General features: G+C 47.7%; 1 protein-coding gene across 2 annotated transcripts in view; it reads right to left on the reverse strand.

The window, feature by feature from the left end:
• Positions 1–937: 937 nt before the first annotated feature.
• Positions 938–17614, reverse strand: part of UBE2G1 (ubiquitin conjugating enzyme E2 G1) — a 101437-nt gene continuing 84760 nt past the window's right edge. The window contains exons 5-7 of one of the 2 annotated variants that reach the window (XR_004280445.1): positions 14954–15075; positions 7904–7965; positions 938–3948 (exon numbers count right to left, since the gene is read on the reverse strand). Coding sequence is in view for 1 of the 2 variants with exons in the window: in XM_032320105.1 (XP_032175996.1) it covers positions 14989–15075 (87 nt within the window). In the remaining variant the exon portion in view is untranslated. The remainder of the gene's footprint in view (positions 3949–7903; positions 7966–14953; positions 15076–17614) is intronic. The other variant, XM_032320105.1, reaches the window with a different exon arrangement.

Genomic DNA, 17614 nt, shown 5'->3' on the forward strand with positions numbered 1-17614 from the left:
CTCAGTGGGTTAAACCTCTGCCTTAGGCTCAGGTCATGATCTCAGGGTCCTGGGATTGAGCCCCGCATCGGGCTCTCTGCTCGGCGGCAAGCCTGCTTCCCTTTCTCTCTGCCTACTTGTGATCTTTATCAAGTAAATAAATAAAATCTTTAAAAAACCAAAAAAAAACCAAAAAACTGGCATCTAAGGTTCAGGAACATCATCTGGACTCTTACAATTTATTGCAAATGTATTTATCAGGAAAATTAGATTTTGATAATGACCTCCAATCCACTCAAGGACTTTCTGTCTCTAACTCAGTTCTGATTAGAGATTTGGCTTCTCGTTCTTTTCTCTGGAAGGAGGAGGCCTTCACGGCAACAGGCAGCGCAGGTCCCAGTGAACACGCCCTCCCCGCTGTGACAGAGCTGTGTGTAAGGGTGCAGGGTGGAAGGCCCGATGGCGGTGTCCTCTTGGGGAGAGAAAAGAAAGGAAGGAAGGAAAAAGTACTCAGTCTTGTCTCTTTTTGCCCCTCACTGACTCAGTGACCCTGGGCAGGTATCCAGTCTGCTCGTCTGTGCAGAGGAGGGTCGGTGGCACTTGAGATGGTGCCTGCGGTCTGGCCCGCTTCCCTTCCGAGTCTGGGTTCTTCGCCTTCTGGCTCATTATGTCTGTGGTAAAGCCAGTTCCGGCTAAAGAGGAAATCCCTCAAAATGCCCTCAGTCAGCAGGCACAGAGCGCTGGTGAGAAAGAGTGCTTGGCCCCCTCCTAGAAGTTTTAAGACTGTTTCATCAGGTTGGAAGCCAACTTCCCACCACCCCCTTTCCTCCTTTAAATGCAGTTTGAAGAATTCTTTTTCAAGATTCCCCGGTGGACCTTTTGGTATCATGTGCTGTTTAGAAATAATCCCACAAAGTTGCTTTTGAGACCTGCATCCTAAAACCAAAATAGCTCGTGATACAGCCTCTAAGTCATCATTTATTGATTTACAGAGCACCCACCACATGGCGCAGGGGCTTTACAATACAGCAAACATCACAACAGAACTCACACAGTTAAATACAATCAAGGAGTTACAGAACTAAAAACAGCTGGAATGAAGCAACATTGTGTCAAATTTCAAAGATGCTGGGCGGTGTGGCAGGTACAAAGAAGGTAGTTCCACCAACTGGAGACCAGACGGGCAAAGATAGATACACAGGCAACACTGCCCAAAATGTGATCTGTAGGGGGTGAGTGAGCACACAGAATAAAATTTCACACCCGAGAATGAAGGCCATTGAAGATACCAGGACACCCAAGTGATCAGAGAACTCGTGGCATCGCCTCACAAAGAGACTGCCTTGTGATGACAAGGAAACCAATCCTGCGTGGATTTTAAACTCACAGAAGAGAGGCCAGAAAGCCACTGAGATCATCCGTCCCATTATGAGCACAGACTGAGATCTATAAGCCTTTACAAGAACTTGGAATCAATTTAAGAAACAGCCAACAGTTCTAAAACCCATAAGACTGTGTAGATGTTGTTGATAGTTGGCACAGAGTTGGGGAGAAAAATCCTTTCCTAAAGCAGAGAGGACTCGCCTCACACTAGTGATGAGACACTGGTGGCACAAAAGCCACCTGGATCAGTGCCACCTGAGAGTGGTTGAGTATCAAACATGGAGGTGTCAAGTTCACTGTCAGATGAACACGGGGAAAGGCACGGGAGACGCCCCTGGCAGAGAACAGGCCACACCACCTCCTGAGGCCCGTGTGTCCACATGCAGCACGCCAGGGCGCCAGGTGGAAAGGAGCGCGAAGGGAGGGGCACTGGTTCCTGGCTCGCCCTTCCACTCCCCTAGATCTAGCCCCAAAACACACACGGTCACACCGAAGTACCTGCATGAAAGTGGCACTTAGGGTTCAGTGAGAGTTGTCCCTGAGTGAGTAGGTCACTGGCTGCTCCCTGAGGACTCAAACCCCAGGTTCGAACCCAACAGACCACGAGCAGGATCACAGCCAAGAGGAGAGCAAAATTCAGACTCCGTTCCGCCTCCTGCAACCATGTGAAGTTTCTGATTTGAGAGTAAAAAGGACTGCATTCAGATCCCAGGAGGCTGTGCAGCACCAGCACTTTGGGGCAACAAGTTTTACAGCCTCTGAGTAAGAAAAGTCACAAAATGAAGTTCTTGAAGAAAATCAGCTCCAAGGGATCAAACACTTTCCACGTTCAGTCATTACGCATTGATGGGTCCCTACAATGCTTCAGAGTGCAGAACAGACGGACTCAGAAAAATCACTCTCTGCTGCGTCTACATCCTTAACCATTTTACTTCCGCTGAAAGAAGGACATGTGGAGTCGCAGGGATGGGCAACTCGTAGGGACCCTTCACTCTCTGCCAGAGTGTCTCTCCGAGCCCCATGGGCCAGAGAGCGCCGGTCCTCACAGAACCGTGTCCCATTGGGCACTGCTTCCGTTTCTGTCCCTTGCCCGCCAACTACTACACTTCCCAGCCCCAACCTCACACCCAACACAGGGGAACCTGGGCCTGCCGTTCACACCGCACACGGTCACTTCATCACTTCCTGAAGCTGCTTTAGAAGACATGATATGAAGTACACTTATGCTCAAACTTTAATAAAATCCAAGTGCACGGTGTCAGTGACAGAATCGATGTATCAGAGAGCAAAGCATTCACACCCTGGAATGCTTTGAAACCCACATAAGAACCTAGATAGAGCCCAGTACATACACTGCCATGGCCATGGGATTTTCAAGTATTAAGTCTGTTTGCATAAGGAATCAACCTGAGATTTTTCTAAACTGCACTTCTCTGGCATTCAGTATTATAACCTTCATTCAATACAATAAAAGTCAACAACTTGACGATTATTGGAAAAAAATTATATTTTGGAAGAACTCACTACATAAGGTGACAGAATTCCAAAATCAAATTACATGAAAATATACATCGCCATTTCTTTGTACAATAAGTGAGAAAAATCTGCAATATAGAAGAATAGAGGCAAAGAAACGCGGAGGACCGTGGAGAAGGGGATGGGGGGTCCACAGCATCTGTAAGAGCAAACTCACGAGTTAAGCAGAAAGCCTACAGCCGTGCACACTAATCCATCCAACCTGAACGCCCAGGGACCAACGGGAAGGCAAAAGCCAAACCAAACCAGATTTTGTTCTGTCTGGGGCAAATTTCAGTAAGTTGAATTCTGAACCAACTCTCTGTTGTTCTCAGGGATGACGGAGTTCAAGAGCTCTCAACAGCCAAAATGTGGTATTGCTCCACCCGATCCAAGAGACGGTGCAACCAGAGCACAAAACGACAAGCACCTAGTGATGACCAATGCTCTGAAGTCCTCGTCAAAATCAAGTAGTTGCTTACTAAGTGTTTCAGTACTGGAACTAAATGACTTGATAAACCTTCCGGCAGAGAGAAGAGAGAAAAGCAAAGGGGAGTGTGTCAAAACAAAGAAGATACAAAAGTTTAGTAAGTGAAAAGAGTTTAATGAAGCCTCAATGGTTTAAAGGAAATTAAATGGAAACTTTTAATCCTAATTGTTTTTCATCTGACATGCTTTAAGGAGTCTTTTAAAACTGATAAGAAACAATGAATAGGGAAAGAAAACCTGCTAAAATCTTTGAGAATTTACACGATTCTTGTCCTACTACAAGAGAGCATTATTTGGTACAAGGTGTATTGGTGGATGTACATGAATGGTATATATATTATCCGGATCATGTTGTGCTATGTACAGGTCTTTACAAGTCTTCCTGAAGGCTAAAACAGTTCATGAGAATTCAAACTGCGCAATCCCCTGTAAGTTGGCACTTGTTAGGCTCTTGTCAGCACGGTACTGGCTTGTTCTACTGCAGCCCAGCTCCAGCCAGTGTCCGCCAACTTGTTACAACAGAAGTCCAGCAATAGGTGGGTAGAGTGCAGGAAAACAGTGCCATGTTTCTCAGTTGGAGACCTGCAACGAAACAACAGCATTACATCATGAATTTGCAAATCACAAAAGAATCAACCGGTCAGACATTTTTATTTCTGTTCTAGTTTTTCGGAAACAAGCTCTTAATTTCAACTTAAGCTCATTTCTGTGCTCATCCAACATGGCAGCCAAGTAGGGCCATTTTATTTCAGTTTTAAATTATATAAATGAAATTTACATTTTCGTTCAAGTGCTCAATATGGCTGGTGACTACCATGCTGGACGGTACAGAGGTACAGCATTTCTACCTATCGGCACAGATAGCTCTATGGCACTTCCCTACTTTACATCATTTTCAATATCCCAAATGTCTTTCAACTTATATTGAATCTAGAGTCAAACACTGAACTACTTACAAGTCATGTGATTGGGAAATTTATTAAGTATTTAAGGATATTCAGAAAAACAATGTAAGACTGCCACATTTCGGGGCACTTGGGTGGCTCAGTGGGTTAAAGCCTCTGCCTTCAGCTCAGGTCATGATCCCAGCATCCTCAGATCAAGCCCCGCATCAGATCTCTGCTCGGCAGGAAACCTGCTTCCCCCCCCTTCTCTCTGCCTCTCTACCTACCTGTGATCTCTGTCAAATAAATAAATAAAATACTAAAATTAAAAAAAAAAAAAAAAAAAAAAAAAAGACTGCCACACTTCCCAACTTGTTAAATTTTATCCAACCCCAGAGGTTCAGTCTAAACCCATTTTCTACGTGAGGCTGCCCACGACAGACCGTCTACTCCAAGTACAGGTACTTCCACTATGTTGCGTCTGGCCAGTCTTTTGCCCTCAGCCAGCCCAGATGTCAAGAACCCCATCTACCTAAAAACAAACTTCTCTGGTGCAGTGTTCAGAGGTACCACACGAAGGAACTTCCCCCTATTTCACAGGGTAACTGAGACGAGGTGACGCCGCTGATAAGGGCAGGGTTTCCTGCTCAAAAACTGAGAAAAACTAGGTCCAATTAAGAAAAAAGTCTATGTTAATGATTGGACTTCCATTCAGACTTGCTCCTGTTCTACTGTGTGCTCTGAGCACACAGGGCAGCACGGGGGGGAGCAGGGAGGAGAGTGTCGGTCGTCTTCTTTCCGGTCCAGGCATTCCAGAAACTCACACACCTGTTGTCTGCCAAGCACGCTGCTGGGCACCAAGAACCTGAAGAGAAGGTGGCTGGAGACTCCAAGGACATAATAAGCTCCTAACAAATAAGTCAGGTATACTCAGAGTTAGGACAAAAATTTAAGTCACACCAGAGTGTGTCTTCCAATGTCCTGAACTAATTTATTAGCACCCAAGTTCAACCATATCACAGCTCTGCTGTGGGCAGAAACCAAGCAGCGGGCCTGTCCATGCATGGCCCTGCATATGCCCATTTCCCTGACTTGGGCACAAAAACAGCGCCTGCGAGGCAGAACGACTGCTCAATTTCCTTCCAAAGGGGCTGTGCCAGCTGACACGTTCGGCCCTGGCAAAGCTGGCAGTGCACCAAAAACGCGCGTATCACCGTCCCCAGAAGCGGGATCTTCCACTGGCACAAAGACACACAAAGTGTGCACAGATGTTCTGTTGGAAGATGGAAAGACGTTACTGAAATGAAGAAACACCATCACAGAACAGGCGTTATGTAGTTTTTAGGTGATGTTACTTGAATGTTTTCCCAAGGACTCGATCAACCACACCCACACTACTTCCTGGCCATTTAACCTCTCAGGGCTGAAGGAGAGCTGGGGACAGAGACTCTAATCATTCCCCGAGGACATGAACACAAAATTTCAGGGCTCTGAAACAGTCATTTAAAACTGTCTCTTTGTAAGGTTTTAAAAAGAAAATACTCCAGGGCGCCTGGGTGGCTCAGAGGGTTGAGCCTCTGCCTTCCGCTCAGGTCATGATCTCGGGGTCCTGGGATCGAGTCCCGCGTCGGGCTCTCTGCTCGGCGGGGAGCCTGCTTCCTCCTCTCTCTCTCTGCCTGCCTCTCTACCTGCTTGTGATCTCTGTCTGTCAAATAAATAAATAAAATCTTAAAAAAAAAATAATAAAATAAAATAAAATAAATAAAAAGAAAATACTTCAGAGGGGACTGACTGCTCAAAGTCATTAAACACCTAAAATCAAGCAACCCAGCTTTAAATAGCATTAACTTTTTCAGCAGGAACAGAAAAATCCATTTTCCCCTCATGAACAAAAGGTTCAGTACCGAAAAAGCAAGTCTGTCGGCTTTTCTCTAAAAAGATAAATGTGAGACTCGCTCTCCTGGCCACACCCTGTCCATTTAAACAGATGCTGCTGACCTCCGACGTCACTGACGTTGTGCATTGTCCTATCTCCAACCGCATCGGCCTGTTACTAAAATCACACACATTTTATATTAATTGAAATTCCTTCAATTGTATGTCTTTATGAAATAACTTTATTTTTTTTATAATCTCAAAACTTCGTATTAGTCCCTATTTTTAATCTACAAATCTGAAGATGGTTTCCCTCTACAGGACATTGGTACCTTGGTCTATTTATTTCTAAAACTAGAATCAAATGAATTTCCTATGCGGCTACACAACTTAATTTTTTTTTAAGTCTAAAAAAATACAAATCAGGCGAGCATGCTTCCAAATAAAAACTACTTTTGATGTTAAGGATAATAATACAAGGAATTCCACACTCTGGAATAAATGTTCCAGTAATCTCAACCATTCTCCACCGAGAGCAGTCCCTGTGTGGGGGGAGCTTCCCACTACCTTCCATACAGAGGACCCCGGTGCCCCTCTGCTTCCTGCCAGGGCCCTCGTGACCACCCAAAGCCACTTCCTTTCTGAGGCCCAAAGTACCTCACACAGTCTGGCTCCCCTCCTGTGACCAGCCAGCCCACAGATTTCTGTTTCTTCCTTCTGCCCCGACACGTGGCCCTTCTACATGAACGTCTTGTCTACTCTAGGGCCTTCCCATCTCAGCAGGACCCTCCCGTGGCAGCCATATGCCATATATGCCACACTCTCCCAAGACAACACCACCTGTGCAAATGGAAGGAAAGGAACCAATATTCGTTCACAAGAACAGACATGTGCTCGGGCCAGCTGTTCTTGGTGTCAGCTCCCATTTCAAAATACAAACCTTCATCCTTAATGATATGCCACTGTTAAAAAGCTGACCTATGTTCTCACACTGATACACATAAATCACATTGAACTAGCGAAGTATCAGAAAACCATGTTACATTTTTAAAACGTACTAGTCTCTGCCCACATTATTATACGCCCAACAGGGACGAGTCATGATACATTTTTAAAACGTACTCGTCTCTGCCCACATTATTATACGCCCAACACGGACGAGTCGTTATCACACACCCGACACGGACGAGACGTTATTACACACCTGACACAGACGTGACATTATCACACGCCCGACGCTGACGAGATGTTATTACACAACATGGATGAGACGTTATTACACGCCCAACATGGACAGACATTATTACACGCCTGACACCAACGAGACGTTATTACACAACACGGACAAGATGTTATTACAAGCCTGACACGGACGAGACATTATCACACACCTGACACCGACGAGATGTTATTACACAACATAGACGAGACGTTATTACACGCCCGACATGGACAGATGTTATCACACGCCCGACACCAATGAGACGTTATTACACAACACGGACGAGACGTTATTACATGCCCGACACAGATGCGACTTTATCACAAGCCCGACAACGACGAGACGTTAATACACAACACAGACGAGACGTTATTACACGCCCGACACGAACGTGATGTTATTACACGCCCGACACCGACGAGACATTATTACACACCCGACGCCACGCCCGACGCATACGTGAGTGTCGGGAGGAGTCACATCTCTGAAGATGAAGCCACCGTGTGTCAGGGGTTGACCCATCTGGGAACAGAACTGGGGCCATGACAGGACTTACTTTTCCTCACATGGACAAGCTTCCATCTCCAGAGTGTTGTCATGCCAGCTTTGTCCCTGTAGCTGGGAACAGGAGTGAGGACAGAAGAGGGGCAGGATGAAGAGGCAGGCAGGGAGCAGTTGGGCTGAGAAGGCACCGGGGCAGAGCCCTAGCTTGCATGCGTGAGGATGGAAGACACTTCCAGAGGTACTGTCAACAGTGTCAAGTCAAAGAGATTAAGAATCAACACCATGTGAAGCCACTGGGGCCAACACGCTGTCCCCAATGTCCCGGTCAGTTTAGTCTCCTGAGGGGAGGACAGAAGACGAGCCAACTGTTAAGGGGACAAGGCAAAGCCCCCTGCTCCCAGTGCACTCCTCCTCCCAAAGTTAAGTGCCACTGCAATCTTTGCGACTTTTGTGTGTTTCCTCAAGTCCCTGCTTTAAGAGAGAGAGCTCTTTACCACAGAGCAAGTACATACTTTTAACTTACATGAACAGCACCTTACTTGACGCTGTTTTTTCTTTTTTGCAAATTATTTTCCTACTCAAGACTGTTTCCTGAGATTGAACCACCCAGTGACCTACAGCTAAGTCTGTACCACGCACAAGGCCGGCTGCTGGTAGTTCTCCGCTGCATCAGTCCCAGCTGCGCACACTGCTGACGGGCCTCGTGACGACGACACACAGCATGGCCCAACGCCATGGCTCTCCAACGCCAACACGCCTGCACTCTCGCCCGACCTCAAGGACGCCGCTTCCCCAGATCCTCAACAGCACTTGGGTTTCTCGGACATTTTGATTTCTGACAATCCAGTCCATGTGATGGTACCTCCCTGCACTCTCCGAGTTCTGATTACAAACACAGTCATCTTTCACATGTGTAACAATTAGCTTTCTTTAGTACCGAGGCAGGTGATTTTCCTTAGTACCACTTGTTTTCTCACCGATTTACCCAAGCTGGTGTAGATTCTAGATACAATCCAGAACATCAGGTGGACGGTGATCTTTTCCCAGTCTATTGTTTTTAAAAGTCTATTGTCATAATATTTAAGTTTTCAGTTTTGACACAGATCGGTTTTTTCTCTTTTTCGGGTGTTTCCTGTGCCTAACAAGTCCTTCTCTGCCTTGCAATTCTCCCTTATTTTGTTCTACAATAGCTATGTTTTTCATACTTAATCTGTTGCCTTACCGGAGATGGCTAACAAGGTAAGGCTACCTGCTGGTGGGGGGGCCATGCTCCAAAAGCCCTGCAGTGGATTGGGCCAAGTGTTTCTTACGCACTCTTGCAGCCACACAGGAGGTTAGAAAGATGCAACACGGCAGGAGCCGTGATGGCTGGAAGCCTAGGTGAGACGTGGTATGAAACCCAGCAAGGACGCAGTCGGCTTGGGACCATCTCTTACTCCACATGTGGTCTTGACTAACCACTGGAGAGAATACGCACCCCCCACCACTTGTGCTTTTCACTTTCTCTCAAATAAAATCTTTTTTTAAAAATACTGTTTTGGGGCGCCTGGATGGCTCAGTGGGTTAAAGCCTCTGCCTTTGGCTCGGGTCATGGTCTCAGGGTCCTGGGATCGAGCCCCGCATCGGGCTCTCTGCTCAGTGGGGAGCCTGCTTCCTCCTCTCTCTCTCTCTGCCTGCCTCTCTGACTATTTCTGATCTGTCAAATAAATAAATAAAAATCTTAAAAAAAAAAAATACTGTTTTAAGCCCAAGGATTTTAGGTAATTTGGAACACAGCGCTAGAGACTACAATAATCCCTCTGGCCTTAAGGCAGAGCAGTGCACAGAGTCTTGCCGTCTGCTGGCCCAGATGTGGTCCCGCTGCTCATCCAAGGGATGGGAGGGAGGGTTCACTCCTCCCCTGTGTCCTCTCTTCCTCCCCTCCTGTACCGGAGGCCATTCAGGTCTTTACGGAGGACGAGGTACAAATATGAAGAAAAAGCGCAATAAGGAGACACAAACAACAGGACCCCAGTTCTAGGAGACACCCAAGGAACCAAACTCCTAGACGGGGCCTGACGGAGGGACTGGAGAGCGAGAAAAGCGCTTCCGTCAGGAGGAGGGTCTGTCGTGCACCAGGGCCGGTAAGAAGTGGGAAAAGGGCAAACCCATGTTTTTTAAAAAGTGAAATAACGTCTGCATCAAGTTCTTGAATGGCGATACTTCCATCTGTAGAAAGCACACGTCGTGGATCTGGACGGAGATTTTTTTAGAACAATTTTATTTTAAATTTTTTTACTTTATTTTTTTTTTTTAAGATTTTATTTATTTGACCGAGAGAGAGAAATCACAAGTAGGAAGAGAGGCAGGCAGAGAGAGAGATGGGGGAGGAAGCAGGCTCCCTGCAGAGCAGAGAGCCCGATGCAGGGCTTGATCCCAGGACCCTGGGATCATGACCTGAGCCAAAGGCAGAGGCTTTAACCCACTGAGCCACCCAGGCGCCCTTTTAGAACAATTTTAAATCTATTTTTGCTTCACCACAGGATTTATATTTCACATCTGCAGTCTATGGTGCCGACGGAAGCTGCTGAGGACACGCAGAAACCGCACGGTGATGAGTCACCAAGAGAACCAGACTTTATGAAGAGCCTGAGGGGCAAGCCCACCTGGCCATGCCTGCGGCCATGCCCCAGGTTCCTGTGATGTAGCCTCCCGCGGGACCTTGACAGAAGGACAAGGGCACATGAGGGTCATGCAGGCACCTGAGTCCAGCGTACGAGCGCCATGTGTTGCGGGGGCGGGGGAGGGCGCGCCACAGACCTGCTTTTAGAAGGCCTGAGTTGGGGCGCCTGGGGGCGCTCAGTGGGTTAAGCCTCTGCCTTCAGCTTAGGTCATGATCTCAGGGTCCTGGGATAGAGTCCCACATTGGGCTCTCTGCTCAGCGGGGAGCCTGCTTCCCCCCCACCCCCCTGCCTGCCTCTCTGCCTACTTGTGATCTGGTCTGTCAAATAAATAAATAAGTAAATAAATAATCTTTAGAAGGCCTGAGTTAAGTCATGGATTTTGATGCAAATTTTTTAAAGTCCAATTTTCAAATGGTTTCACTCTCCGTTAATCCAGAGATGACTGGGCTCAGGTGCTCACCGTGGGAACGTGGTAACAACAGGAGTAAAAGAACACTCATCCGTGACTGTGAGTTAGGGCCCTGAGCACTGTGAGGCTTGGGGCTGGGGGAGCACCTGTTGGAAGGGCAACTGCTTCATGAGAGAAGGAGGCCGAGACGGGCCTCGTCCCAGCTCGTGGCAGAACGAGGAGACGTGTGCCAGGGCCCAGGTGTGGAAACTAGCTCCCTCCTGGCCGCCACTCAAACACTCCCCGAGTGACGGGAAGATGCATCCCAGCGAGAGGAGAGCTACAGGAACAAAGGGGGAAACAACTAGGAATGTCTGACACACAACAGAGCTGGGGACTTGCATGCTGGTCGGGCAGGTCCGCATTAATATGCGTTGATCAGTGTTTCCCAAGGAATGTCGGTTGCTGCCCAGGGGTGAGCCAAACAGTCCTTCTGGTGAGCTTTGAACTGACAAGATACTAACTCCTTCATTCAGTTCTTACCAACGTAAGACACACACATTTCAAGCATGATCCTTTTTACACAAAATCCTGAGCTTAAGTAGTAACTACAGTGATCATTCACACAACTGGTTTACTAACTTTCTTTAAAATTCTGCTCTATCAAGGACTCTGGCTGCCAGGCCCTCTGCGGCGACACAGAGCCATCACAATGCACCCGGTGGACAGGCAACACCCGAGGGTGTTCTGCTACTGGCCTGTGTCGGTCAAGATTTCCCATCACTGCTTCCTTCCTCTCTCACGGAGGCTCTCGGTCCAGTGCCCTCAACCACAGTGTATCATATTTTCACTTAACCTGTTCTAGACCATCAGGTATTTTGAATCAACATTATTTCCTGCCTCCATCTTTCTGATGAGTGGACTTCACTCTTGATAAGTATGAACACGTGTGTGTGGTTTTTTTTTTTTAAGATTTATATATTTATTTGACACAGAGACAGAGATCACAAGTAGGCAGAGAGGCAGGCAGAGAGAGAGGGGTAAAAGGCTCCCCACTGAGCAGAGAGCCTGATGCAGGGCTCGATCCCAGGACCCTGGGATTATGACCTGAGCTGAAGGCAGAGGCTTAACCCACTGAGCGACCCAGGCGCCCAAACACCTGTGTGTTGTGAGCAGATATAAATTAACGGTAATTCCACTAGCAAAGGAAAGTATAAAATTCCTTACAAAATTTGTCTGTGGCCCCTCATTAGTATGTATATTTAACTAATTTGAAATATACTATCAAGGTAAATATAATAAAATTCTTGGTTATTTCTTAAATCTATTAAGTAGTTTAAGAGATGGAATCACGCGGGTACTTGGGCTTCAGTATCTGCAGTTCTGTCGCTGTCCAGCCCGTCTCTGACTGGGAGACCGTGTGGGAAGAGTCCCTTAGGATGTGGCCACACGCACGCAAGCACCAATGCAAAGATCAGGGAGGACGACCGGCATGGTGGGGCATCCAGGACAAGCACCTGGATGAAGGACCGGCAGGAATACCCACAGTCCCCGCAGACCGAGACATGGTCCAAGAAGAACAGTGGGAAGCAGGGACCATGTAGTAGATGGGAGGGAAGGGTGAGGTAAGGACATGAGGACAGGATTACTAACAAAGTGTAAGCAGGCGGGACAAGGATAAGCTACTGGAAAGCAGTGTGAAGGCCACGGGTCACTGCTATCCTCGGTCGCAACAGAAAGGAGGGCTGATCAGCGTTTCCGGTTATTATGAGGAGACCAGAAACCAGGGATCTCAAACACAGAAACAGGACAAGTGGTAGGCAGACTCAGTCTTTCTTCTGATTTGCACTTTGCATTTGATATAGTCATTATAGAAATAATAAAAATTAAAACAACATGAAGCTAGTTTAGGAGTAAGACAGGCCAACTCACAGAACACATTCAGGTCCGAAATAGATGAACACACCTGGAAATGGAATTACCTAGGACAACGGACCCTGAGTGTCAGGGGTGACAGAACCTGCCAACAATGGATGTGGCCCACGGTTTCTGCCCGGGGCGCGGACACAGCCGCGCCCTGCATGCCCAGCAATTCCAGGGCTTCAACACAGATACCAACGGGAAAACCGTATAACCTTCACCAGACAAGATGCAACGCGAATCTTCTGGTGTTATATAAGAAGCTAGAACACAAAACCTAGCTCCGTGCAGGAGAGGTCTAATACCTCTGCATTAAGATTAAGGATCTCCGTTCATCAGGGCGTCTGGGTGGCTCGGTTGAGTGTGCTTCTGGACGTCGGCTTGGGTCATGAGCTCAGGGTCATGATGAGCCTTGTGTCGGGCTCCGTGCACAGTGCCGTCTGCTTGAGACTCTCTCCCCCTCTCCCTCAGCCCCTCCGCTGGCTTCTGTGCACACACACTCTCTCTCTCTCTCTCAAAAAATCTGTTCATCCCGAGGTTCCACAAAGAAAGGGAACTGACCAGGGGACAAGTCCAGAGCTAACAGAACAGCCCAAAGAACAGGAATTTCGCAAACAGCCAAACACATGAAACGACAGTCAGCAGCACCGGCCACACCCGTCGGAGCAAGGGCTCACCCACCCGCTTCCATATGGAAAACTTCAGAGAATGCAGGGGCAGCTCTGGAGTAAATGGGAACATTATCCTTGTGAAAAGGAGTGAAAATAGATGCAGAACTCTGGTGACAACTTGGCATTATCCACTCAAAGTGATGTGCACAGACCCGAACTCAGTAACCCCACCCCCACACACAAAGCCGGAGAGCTCTCCTCACGAATGTGCACCAAGAAACAAGCCAGCCACACCCGCTCTGGCAGGGACACAAAGCAGATATGGGGCTGACAGACCTCTCCCCACACCGGAAGACAACTGCAGTCAGCAGCGAGGGCAAGATGGTGACTCAGCGACTGAGGTCTCACATGACAGTGACAACAGTTGGTACAACCAGACCCAACACAGGCCAGTGACAGGACAAGTCTGGGAGCAGTGCATGGCAGCTCCATGCACGGCGTTCAGAGGCCGGGGGCACACTCTTTAGGACGGACCAACCGGATGAAGGGACAGCGGAAAACCGTGGTAAGCCCAGACTAGGCATGGGAGAGGAGGCGGGGGCAGAGGGGAACGTGGGGTAAAACAGGCGGCAGGTCCAGCATGACTCATGATCCTTTACATGCTCCAAATCCTAAATAATTTTATCACCCCAACATTTAAAAAAAAAGGAAGAAAAGAAACCAAATAACTAAAATGTCACACATTTCGTCAGTGGTCCCCACTGTGTCCCCATCTATCCTAGACTCCATACTGGGTGCAATAAAAGCCTCTGGACACGGTGTACAACCTGACAGAGTGTATGACACGAGAGAGAACTGTCCTACTGGCCCTAATAGTAATAAACAGGGAGATAAAGACCAATGAAAACATGGAAACTAGCAGCGTCTGGGTGGCTCAGTCAGTTAAGCATCTGCTTTCGGCTCAGGTCATGATCCCACGGTCCTGGGATCAAGTCCCCCATTGGGATCCCTGCTCAACTGGGAGTCCGCTTCTCCCTCTGCCTCTGCTCGCTTGCTCTCTTTCTCTCTCTCTGCCTGTCTCTCAAATAAATGAATAAAAGCTTAAAAAAAAAAAATTTAAGAACAACATGGAAGATGATGTTTAATGGTCTTGCCAGTTCATTACAAAATATAATCTTCCTTTAAAAAAAATTAGGAAATGAAAATTCACATCATCCTTTGCTATAAACCACACAGAAATAGGCACTTTCCTCTCTCACCGTCAGTGAAAAAACAGAGATCACGACCCCACGCCAGCCCGTGTAACACAACTACCTAGATGAAGACGCGGAGTCTGTTGGAGCAAAACGCGGTGGGCTACACGGTTTCTGTTGAGAAAACAACAACAGACCACTGGACACTCCCGCTAAAAAATGAAGCTAGTGAAATCAGGCAATTCAAATATCCAAATCACACAATTCCCAAAAAACGTATATGCCATTTATCACAAGGCAAAGAGTAGGATTTTAAAATGAACTCACCCTGAAATAATGAAGTTATAGCTGTTGAACAAATGTCACTCGAAAGCTGTCTCTTGGCTTTTTCTTACACAGCGGGCAACTTTCCTTTTGAATTCTCCATTTCTGTCTTCCCTCCACTCTTTCTGTAGATACAAAAGTAACATGAAGTGACTTTATCCAAGCTCTTCTTAAAATCTCAAATACAACTTTTAATTCTGAATGTATCACTTTGGCAACATGCACATTTTTAAAACGCTGAAAAGCTGGTAAGTCGGAAAAAGCAGTCAAATACTTTTGCAGACTCTGCTGCGACCTAAGAGCAGAAATCACTCAGGCAAGTCACCTGTGCAGGTGCGGTTCTCCTAAAGAAAAAACTCCATGAAGAACATAGACGGTTCTCATTACTGGAAAAGGCGGTCTTGCCTTACACATTAGCTCTTCAGGCCCCGGGAAGGGCTGCGGGCTCCCTCCGGAGGCTCCAGAAATTTGAGCCGACACAAAAAGCAAAATTTCTTCCAGAAGACCAAAAGCAGACGGCAGAAGCATGAAGCATGCAGCAGAGGACAGAGGTCTCTGTGGAACGAGAGCAAGGAGGGGCACGGCCGACCGAGCAGCAGGCAGAGTTTAGACCGTCACTGAGATGCAGGACTGGACACAGAGGCCCAGCTCAACAGTTTGGCGTTTTCCTCCCACCCACATCCAAAAGTCAAATGCTCTCCTGAAACGGTGACCACCGTTATGACGCACAGATGCGCGCATATATGAAGAGCTCTCGACACAGGGCCACTAGTGGGGAGCAGAGGACGGAACTGCCTCTCAGCCTGGGGCTCAGGCAGGCTCGGGCCCTCACACCTGAGCCGAGCAGGCGCTCTGTGCGTGCACGTGCTCTCCTGGACCTGTGTGTCCGGTCGTCTGGGGTCACGCGCACAGCACTGTGCGGAAAGCCCACGGGTTCTGGCGCAGTCTTCAAAATACAGAAGAAACACAAAAGAAAACAATGGCCTCAGAGAATGACCAGAATTTAACTTGGAAAATTTTAATTTGAACTCCCACGAGATAGACCTATTAACTTCATCAAACAGCGACAAGATTTTATGAAAAAGATAATCAATGCAGAAAAGAACAAGCTACTTCAAATTAAGAGTAACAGCGCCAAAATGAGCATCCACCAGGGACTAGAGTCAGCAGCCGTGGAGGTGAAACCGAACACAAGAGTCAGTGTAGGCAACAGCTGCGCACCAGAGAAGCAGCGAGAACCACTCCAATAAGAACTTGATGAAAGACAAGAGGAGAGAACGCTGCACACGAGCTCAAGCCCTGCAAGTACACACTGACCCCAGGAGGCCCCCCAACCACCCAGCCACAGCTATGCCCCCTGTGGGCTTACCTGTCTCCCAGCCGACCCCGGGCTGTCCAGGAGCAGACAGTCCCCCATCGGACGTAACAGCAGGTCAACAGCATCCTCAGACCACACTGCTGGCTGAGTAGCTCGCCCTGTGGGCACGTGACCCTGTCACACCCTCACAAGTAGGGCGCGTGCGCAGGACACCAAGGTACTGAGAGCCCCACGGTCCCACGACTTTCATCACAGTGCACCATCCTAACTGCCCTATTTCATTACCAGTTACGGCTGTAAACCTCTCACTGAGCCCAACTCATAAACTAGACTCATCCTGTGTATGTACCTACAGAAGAAATCCTAATGCAGATAGGGTTGGTACCTATCACTGCTTTCAGGCATCCGCCAGGGGTCTCGGAACACACCCCTCACAGAGAAGGGGGGATACCGTACAGAAATGAAAATATCTTAAACTCTACACAACAACATGAAATTCCAAAGACCAAGAATCAGAATAGAATCTGAAGGGAACAGGGAAAACAGAGGAAGAAAGAAAAGGTCACCCATAATCAGCGACGCATCAACTTCCTCGTCAGCAACAATAAATGTGAAAAGATGAATTCTGGAGAAATCTGCATTCCTCCTCCAGAATTCTACAAACTGTCACTTAAGGCTAAGGGCAGGATAAACCCTTCCAGCCAGGTAAGGAAGGACCCAGGTCTTCATTCCCACCCAGCCTTCCTGAAGCACGACTCTCAGATAAGGTACAAAAACAGGAAGAAGTCAACCCAGAAAAAGGAACTGGGATCCGGGAAACAGAAGAGCAGGAAGGGCAAGTCCAAGGAAGGCAGCTGTGCAGCAGCTGAGCCAACCTAACCCAGAGCCCACGGATGGAGGGGTCCAGGAGAGGGATCACCAAGAAAAATGCAGGTTTCCTGGAGTAGCTTTCGCTGACTGAGAGGTCAGAAAAACAAACAGAAAACCTATGAAAATATGGCAAGGTGTACAATGAAAACATGAAAGGTAAATGAAACCGTGGCTTAACTAGGAGACGACTGACTGGTTATTTCAGCAAGGGCAGCAACGGCTTTCTAGCGACAACCGGACCGGTGCTGCACGGCCCATGGTGTGCAGATCTGAGTCCCATCTGCACGGCTCAGCTTCACACAGCATCAGGCCAGGACGGCCCTTCCTCAGGAGGCCTATGGTTCCAGGACCCAACTGCCTGGAAGATGAAGTGACTTCTGCAGTCATTCATCAGATACTTGCTCTGAATTTATCCTTAACTTTAACCTTCATGAAGATTAAGATACAGTTTGTCAGTTCTGATGTTACTGCAAAGA

This window comes from Mustela erminea, chromosome 18 (genome assembly GCF_009829155.1).
Source record: "Mustela erminea isolate mMusErm1 chromosome 18, mMusErm1.Pri, whole genome shotgun sequence".
In the NCBI taxonomy this organism is placed as follows: domain Eukaryota; kingdom Metazoa; phylum Chordata; class Mammalia; order Carnivora; family Mustelidae; genus Mustela; species Mustela erminea.